The 8,847-nt window shown below is 41.8% G+C and overlaps 1 protein-coding gene across 1 annotated transcript in view; it reads right to left on the minus strand.

The window, feature by feature from the left end:
• Positions 1-8,847, minus strand: part of abhd12 (abhydrolase domain containing 12, lysophospholipase) — a gene marked incomplete at its 5' end in the record, with an annotated part of 68,268 nt that overhangs the window by 47,594 nt on the left and 11,827 nt on the right. Inside the window, 4 exon segments of the mRNA XM_037698199.1 lie at positions 6,445-6,527; positions 6,600-6,679; positions 6,904-6,941; positions 7,081-7,213. Coding sequence (XP_037554127.1) covers positions 6,445-6,527; positions 6,600-6,679; positions 6,904-6,941; positions 7,081-7,213 — 334 coding nt within the window.

Below are 8,847 nucleotides of genomic sequence, written 5' to 3' on the forward strand. Positions count from 1 at the left end.
TATTGTATATATATATATATATATATATATATATATATATATATATATATATATATATATATAAAATTTTTCACCAAGATCTTGCATTGATAACCAGACACTAGGCATGATGGGTGCATCACTTCACCTGCCTCTCTTCTTACCATGATGCACCCATCACTCTGGAACAGGGTCAATCTGGACTCAGACCACATGACCTTCTTCCATTGCTCCAGAGTCCAATCTTTATGCTCCCTAACAAATTGAAGCCTTGTTTTCCTGGTTAGCCTCACTGATTAGTGGTTTTCTTAAGGCTACACAGCTGTTCAGTCCCAATCCCTTGAGTTCCCTTCACATTGTGTGTGTGGAAATGCTCTTACTTTCACTAGTAGAGGTGGTGGAGAAGTATAAATACCTTGGAGTTCACCTGGACAACAGACTGGGCTGGAAATGCAACAGTGAAGCGTCTACAAGAAGGGTCAGAGCAGACTGTACTTCTTGAGGAAGCTGAAGTCCTTCAACGTTTACAGCAAGATGCTGCATATCTTCTATAAGTCTGTTGTAGAGAGCGCTATCTCTTCTGCCATCATCTGCTGGGGGAGCAGCACCAGAGCAAGTGACTTAAAAAAAGATCAACAAGCTCATAAAGAAGGCTGGCTCAGTTCTGGGGACTCCTCTAGAACCTTTGGAGATGAGTGTTCAAAGAAGGATTCTTCATAAAATGAAGAACATTATAGACAACCCTCAGCATCCTCTTCATCAGACTGTCATACAACAACAGAGTGTCTTCAGTCAGAGGCTTCTTCAAATCCGTTGTAAGACAGACGCTACAAGAGATCCTTCCTGCCCACAGCCATCAGCATCTCTAACAACTCTTTAATGAAACCAGATGATGAGTTACAACAACATTTAATTTCCCTCTGGGATTAATAAAGTACTTTTGAATTGAATTGAATTAAACATAGCCCTGAATGCTACTGTTGTTTTTCTTTGATTTCACCAAATATTTAAGTGATCGCCGATCACGATCATTCAGTATTTTTTTCCAGCCACATTTCTTCCTGGAAGATGAAGAGTCCCCACTATTCTTCTAGTTTAATAATATGTTGGACAGTTCTTAACCCAGTTTTAGTAGTTTCTGCAATCTCCTTAGATGTTTTCTCTGCTTGATGCCAATGATTTGACCCTTCTCAGACTGACATCTTTTCCACGACCACGCGATGTGTCTTTCAACATGGTTGTTGAAGAAATGAGAAGCAACTCATTGCACCAGTTGGGGTTAAATAACTTGTTGCAGCTGAAAGATAATCACCCATGCAGTAATTATCCAATAGGAGGCTCGTACCTATTTGCTTAGTTAAATCCAGGTCGAGACAAAACAGCAGTGGTCCCAACTTCAGCAAAGGGCTGATAAAATTCGGTCAACTAAATCACTATCAAACAATATTAAATTTGAAGCCGACAATGAGAGTTGGGACTCAACTACTCACCTGCTGACACACACACATGCAGACTCAAACACATGGGAGGAGGAAAGCAGCAAGCTTGGCGTTCACACTAACATGAGCACTCTATAAAGATCAACTATAGTGCAACAACAGAGGACACCTGCCCCAGGAAGACCATAACAGCACACACAACACGATCGGCTGCTCAGCTGCAACCAAATCCCTCAAGGGTTGCACCCATATACAGGTCCTTCTCAAAAAATTAGCATATTGTGATGAAGGTCATTATTTTCCATAATGTAATGATAAAAATGAAACTTTCATATATTTCAGATTCAATGCACACCAACTGAAATATTTCAGGTCTTTAATTGTTTTAATACTGATGATTATGGCATACAGCTCATGAAAACCCAGAATGCCTGTCCCAAAAAATTAGCATATTTCATCCCACCAATGAAAGACAAGTGTTTTTAATACAAAAAACGCCAACCTTCAAATAATCATGTTCAGTTATGCACTCAATACTTGGTCGGGAATCCTTTTGCATGAATGACTGCTTCAATGCGGCGTGGCATGGAGGCAGTCAGCCTGTGGCACTGCTGAGGTGTTATGGAGGCCCAGGATGCTTCGATAGCGGCCTTAAGCTCATCCAGAGTGTTGGGTCTTGCGTCTCTCAACTTTCTCTTCACAATATCCCTCAGGTTCTCTATGGGGTTCAGGTCAGGAGAGTTGGCAGGCCAATTGAGCACAGTAATACCATGGTCAGTAAACCATTTACCAGTGGTTTTGGCACTGAGCAGGTGCCAGGTCGTGCTGAAAAATGAAATCTTCATCCCCATAAAGCTTTTCAGCAGATGGAAGCATGAAGTGCTCCAAAATCTCCTGATAGCTAGCTGCATTGACCCTGCCCTTGATAAAACACAGTGGACCAACACCAGCAGCTGACATGACACCCCAGACCATCACTGACTGTGGGTGCTTCACACTGGACTTCTGGAATTTTGGCATTTCCTTCTCCCCAGTCTTCCTCCAGACTCTGGCACCTTGATTTCCGAATGACATGCAAAATTTGTTTTCATCCGAAAAAAGTACTTTGGACCACTGAGCAACAGTCCAGTGCTGCTTCTCTGTAGCCCAGGTCAGGCGCTTCTGCCGCTGTTTCTGGTTCAAAAGTGGCTTGACCTGGGGAATGCGGCACCTGTAGCCCATTTCCTGCACACGCCTGTGCACGGTGGCTCTGGATGTTTCTACTCCAGACTCAGTCCACTGCTTCCGCAGGTCCCCCAAGGTCTGGAATCGGCCCTTCTCCACAATCCTCCTCAGGGTCCGGTCACCTCTTCTCATTGTGCAGCGTTTTCTGCCACACTTTTCCCTTCCCACAGACTTCCCACTGAGGTGCCTTGATACAGCACTCTGGGAACAGCCTATTCGTTCAGCAATTTCTTTCTGTGTCTTACCCTCTTGCTTGAGGGTGTCAATGATGGCCTTCTGGACAGCAGTCAGATCGGCAGTCTTACCCATGATTGCGGTTTTGAGTAATGAACAAGGCTGGGAGTTTTTAAAAGCCTCAGGAATCTTTTGCAGGTGTTTAGAGTTACGTCGTTGATTCAGATGGTTAGGTTAATAGCTTGTTTAGAGAATCTTTTCATGATATGCTAATTTTTTGGGACACGCATTTTGGGTTTTCATGAGCTGTATGCCATAATCATCAGTATTAAAACAATTAAAGACCTGAAATATTTCAGTTGGTGTGCAATGAATCTGAAATATATGAAAGTTTCATTTTTATCAATACATTATGGAAAATAATGACCTTTATCACAATATGCTAATTTTTTTAGAAGGACCTGTAGTGGGAGCAGCAGGAAACCAGGTGCCAGAATGAGCATTACCACCTCCTTTTATACTCCGCCTACCTCATTTACCAGGAAGTGACATTTCTCCAGCCAGGTATATTTCTATAGTGCTACACATAGATGTCACCATTTTATTTACACTGCAATGCATTCTGGGTAAATAATGTAGACAAGTTGCTCCGGTGCAAGCTCCATAAGCGTGAATGTTAATTTTGGACATTATCTGATGTTCACCTCTTTTGAACTGGAGTGTGTTGATAGAGAGAATAGATAAATGACTAAGCTTTCATGTTAGCTACAGAGCTAATATATATGATATTAGCTTCAGAGCTTATCCACCTTATTCCTAGGAGCTCTACTGTATAAATGATTACGTGTACAACTTCCTGTCAGACACAGGAAGTAGCAGAAAGCATTGGTTAACCATGGTAGTGGAGCACAGACCGTGGTTTATTTTAAAGTAATTTGCATTCAGTTTAGCAGATAAAGTGCTGTTTTTGATTTGTTTACATTTATTTAACAACAATAAAGTTTACTCAATAGTCGTGCTGAGTTCAGGGACCTGTTGTGTTCATGGCTGCAGAACAATCAGACCAAACTAAATCAGTGGCTTCAACAACAAAGTTTTAAACACGGACGCAAAACAAAGAGTGTTCCTGTGAAAAGTGGTAGTTTCATCTCCTCCCTACAGATGAGGAATTAAGATGAATGTGGCTGAAAAATTTGACCTAGAAGAGACCACCCAGCTGTCTGTGTGCTCATTTCACTTTGTTGCCAAACGGCCGACGGAGGAAAACCTGCATCCTACTTTGTGTCTGGACGACAATAAACCACTGGAGAAGAGACACCGGATCCTCAGAAGGATTGAAAACAGTGACGAGAACATCAGGTTTGATTTCAAGTGTATGGAGGTCACAGCTTTATAGTATTTGTTCGTCTTCAGTATTAACATTTTCTCTGCAGTTAACCCAAGCTCAGTGATGGAGGACTTTAAGGCTTTGGCTGGACTCTGTCTGCTTTAAGGGAAATAAGATTGTGTCCCACCTCTTTTAACAAAACACAACAGACCTTGTTATTGTGTAGATATTAATAAACCTCAGAGCTTTTCAGGTTGTTCATCGTTTCACCGTCAGAAGAACCGAGTCAGTGAAGTAGCTAAATCTGCTAGTAGAAGTATAATCTGCAGCCCCTTCTTCAGCTCGTCCTCCATCCCTCATCCTCAGCAGGCAGTGGTATGATTATATTGTCTGTCTGAGCTCTGACAGGTGGTGTTCCTACATGTTTAAATTAAATCCACATTGCTCAGAGGAACTACATTAGCTCGTACTGTTCACACATAAACTAACACCGGTTCTGAAGTCCAGAGGACCTGACTTAACTTTCTTGGATTATTGTCACATGTTATAACTTTTGAGCATTGACATCTTGTATTTTAGTATCCACTACAACAGATGCAAGTCATCACCCCAGAATGCATTGCTCTGGTAAAATAATGGCAAGTCCTTAGGTAAATAATGTGATAAACATATACACTATATATTTAAAGGTAATTATGAGTTTTCAGGTCACAAACAACAACTTTTAGTGAGATAAAATAACATTAAGGCCGGTATGTGCAGGGAGTTGGAGATCCATTTAAGAAGACAAGTGAAGAAGTTGGTCTAATGTGAAGAGGAAGCTGCTGCAGCAAACCATGACCATCCTAAGTTTGCACTTCATTTTTAGACCACTCAGAAGGAGCTGTAGGTTGAGGCAAGGCCATTCAAAGATTTAAAAGTGAATTAAAGAATTTTTTAATTGATCCTAAAATGCATGGGCAACAAGTGGAGTGAGGACAGAATGAGGAGAAGTGATCATGTTGACATGCAGCAGTTGAAAGTCACAGCAGCATTTTGAATTTCTGCAGTCGGGCAATGGAGGACCCACTGACCCCCAGAAAAAGGTGCTATAGTAATCCAACAGGTGGAGACAAAGGCATGGATTACTGTCTCCAGGTGTAACCTGTGAAGGGTGGGTTTAACTGGTCAGCTGCTCTAATTACCAACATTCTGATCCAACGTACAGCTGTCATTTATAACCCCAATCTGTGCCCAGCCGGGCCAAAATAATGTGCTAGATGGGTGGGCTGGGTTGGTGTCTGGCTTATGAATGTGGACGCATGTGGCCGACGACCCAATTTGGATCACCAGCCGTGTGCGACTGGGCGGTTGAAGGAGGTTAAAACAATTCAGTTAAGCTTCAGCTGGACCACTGCCAGTGATCCATCCAAGCCCAACTGGACTCAGCCGCTGCGTCAGCTGCTACGTCAGCTGCTACGTCAGCTGCTACGTCAGCTGCTACGTCAGCGGACGCGTGCGGCCGACGACCCAATTTGGATCATCAGCCGCACACGTCTGCTGACCCTTAATAACTATAATATTATAATAACTACAATATAATATATATAATATTATAATAGCTACAACAATTATAATAACTATAATATCATAATAACTATAATATTAAAATAACATAACTATATTATAATAACAATAATAACTATAATATAATAACTATAATATAATAATATCTATAATATTATAATAGATACAACTATAATATTATAATAACTATAAGTATCATAATAATTATAATATAATAACTATAACTATCATATTATAATAACTATAATGACTATCATATTATAATAACTATATTATAATAACTATCATATTATAATAACTATAATAACTATATTATAATAACTATAATATTATAATAACTATAATAATCCGCTGACTCTTCAAAAAAAAAACTATTAATCCCAAAGGGAAATTATTTAAAAAAAGTTAATAAACAAGAAATCTTATATCTTCCTTTCTTTGAAATATGTTTTTATATCATGTCAAACTGATTTGCTTACAAAAGGAGTAAAAGCTTAATTAAAAAAAGTTGAGTTTCTTTCAGATTCGGGCCTGTAATCATAGTGAATCGGTCTGTTCCAGATCGGGCTCAGAAAAAAATCATACAGGTTCGGGCCGGGTTGGATTTTTTAGGCCCGAATCCAATTCTAATCCAAAGGTCTAATTTGAGCTAAGGACCTACTTTACCGCCCGGTTCCTCACAGTCACCAGGATAAATCTTTTACATGAACAGGAAGTGGATCTGAGCATTCATACTTCTCATCACTTGCAAAGTGGATGCTGTTGGCGCTGATGGTGTCCAGGAAGAACCAGTCGAAGCCGGGCAGGAACCGGTACACCTGAAACACACACAGACCCACTGAGGACAGGTGTAAGGGCGAGCTGAGAGTGGGTGGAGCTTGTGTGGTTACCAAGGTGAAGGGGTGGCTCTTGGCCTCCTCTCTGATGTTGGTGAACGGAGACTCTAAGATCAGAGAGTCAGGAGGACTTCCTGAAGAAAACAACAAAATCAGGTTTTAGTGATTTTATGGGCCAGAACTCAGATCTTGAACTTCAGGTTGAAGTATTTTAACTCTGTTTTCCCCAGAAGTCATCGGATCGAGTTGCACTCAGTCTGAAGGCAGCCGGGTTCTGCCAGCAGGGGGAAGCAGAGTGCACACCTGTATCAGTGTGTGTGTGTGTGTGTGTGTGTACGTGTGTGTGCGTGTCTCTAACCTCTGTCACACAGACGTCTCACCAGGTTTGTGGCAACACTGGAAAACAGAACAATCCCATTAGTTTGTATCTTTGTGATGACAAACAGAAACTTTTAGATTCAGTTTGACACAAACTCATGATAAAAGTTTAGTTTGTGTGTGTGTGTGTGTGCACGTGCGCGTGTGTGTGAGTTACCCAGTCCCCAGAGAATGGCCCCAAATATAAAGCGGCAGAGATTTGTCTGTCCTCTGTTTCAGCCAATCATAGACGAAGAGCGCATCTGATGTCATCACTCCTTCTGAAGGATATCCGTCAGAATCTCCCCAACCTGAACACACACACACACACACACACACACACGTTTGTATTTTTTTTACTTCAACATCACAGTCCATCCTATAGAGCAGGGGTTCCCAGAAGGTGGACAGAGGTCTAGATCTGGACCCAAATACAATCTTTTCTGGATCAGTGTTCTTAAGAGTCAGTAGAATTAAATAGTTTATATGTAGTTTAATCAATTATCTGGCCACATTCATTCAACCTTTATTTAGACAGGTTAATCCCCTTGAGCCTCGAGGACTCATTTACAAGAGAGACCTGATTTCAACAAAGAATGATGACAACAATGGACAGTTATAAAAAGGCATACAGATTTTTTTTTTAACAAATAAGATGACAAAAAAGTAACAAAAAAACAGCTAGATTCTAAGGCGAATGTAGAAAACTAAAAACAGGAACATGTCTGCATTGGTCCCTGCCAGGAGTCCAACAGATTCTTAAAGCCACTTAGAGAGGTCAAGGTCGAGAGCTTCAAATCTTTTTGTTAGATATTCCAGGAAACAGGAGCGGAGTAGGAGAAGGCCCTTTTGCCTAGTTCAGTCCTCACTGAGGGAACATGTCCTCTGCAACTCCTTTTACACAGCGTAGCTTTTCTATAATTCATGAAAAGTTATTTTATGCAGCCAGCTTTTTTAGTATTTACAGTAATTCCCAGGTCTGCCCGTGGTTTCTGAAACGATCATATGTTGAGAAGAAAGCCAGCATGTCTGTCATTAAAAGAGAGTTTAAATGTCCACATGCTAGACCTTTGTGAGAGAAAGATTTCTTGAGGCGGACCTTGATGAATTTTAGATGAAGACTCCTACTGTAGAGACTTCTTTCAGATTAAAAACCATCATCGGACAGAAATCAACGATGGTCAAGCCTGGATTTAGAAGCAGAGACTGCAACTCATTCACTTGTACTCACTCAGACAGACGGGACGTTTGTTCAGGTCACGTTGATGCCAGCAGACATATCTGATTATAACAGACCTACAAATGGACGAGTCTGAACACTTCTGTTTGTCAGAACATCTGGGTCCACCCACACCTGAACTAAATCCTAGTCCGTCCGTTCATCATCTTCTGCTTGTTCCAAAGTCAGGTCTCGGGGGCAGCAGCTTAAGCAGGGAGGCCCAGACATCTCTTTCCACAGCCACCTCTTCCAGCTCTTCTGGGAGGACTTCAAGATGTTCCCAGGCCAACCGAGAGACCTAGTCTCTCCAGCATATCCTGGGTCTTCTCTGGGGTCTCCTCCCAGTCAGACATGCCCAAAGCACCTCCCTAGGGAGGCGCCCAGGGGGCATCCTTACCAGATGCCCGAACCAACTCAACTGGCTCCTTTCAATGTGGACGAGCAGCGACTCTACTCAGAGTTTCTCCAGGATAATTGAACTTTCACCCTGTCTCTAAGGGAGAGTCCAGCTACCCTTCAGCTCTTGACCATAGGTGAGGGTAGGAACGTAGACCGACTAGTAAACAGAGAGCTTTGCCTTACAGCTCAGCTCCCTCTTCACCACAACGGACCAGTGCAGAGTCCACAATACTACTGACGCTGCAACAGTCCGTCTGTCAATCTCACGCTCCATTTCTCCCTCACTCATGAACAAAACCCCGAGATACTTGAACTCCTCCACTTGAT

This window comes from Nematolebias whitei, chromosome 1 (genome assembly GCF_014905685.2).
Source record: "Nematolebias whitei isolate Nwh7 chromosome 1, NemWhi1, whole genome shotgun sequence".
In the NCBI taxonomy this organism is placed as follows: Eukaryota; Metazoa; Chordata; class Actinopteri; order Cyprinodontiformes; family Rivulidae; genus Nematolebias; species Nematolebias whitei.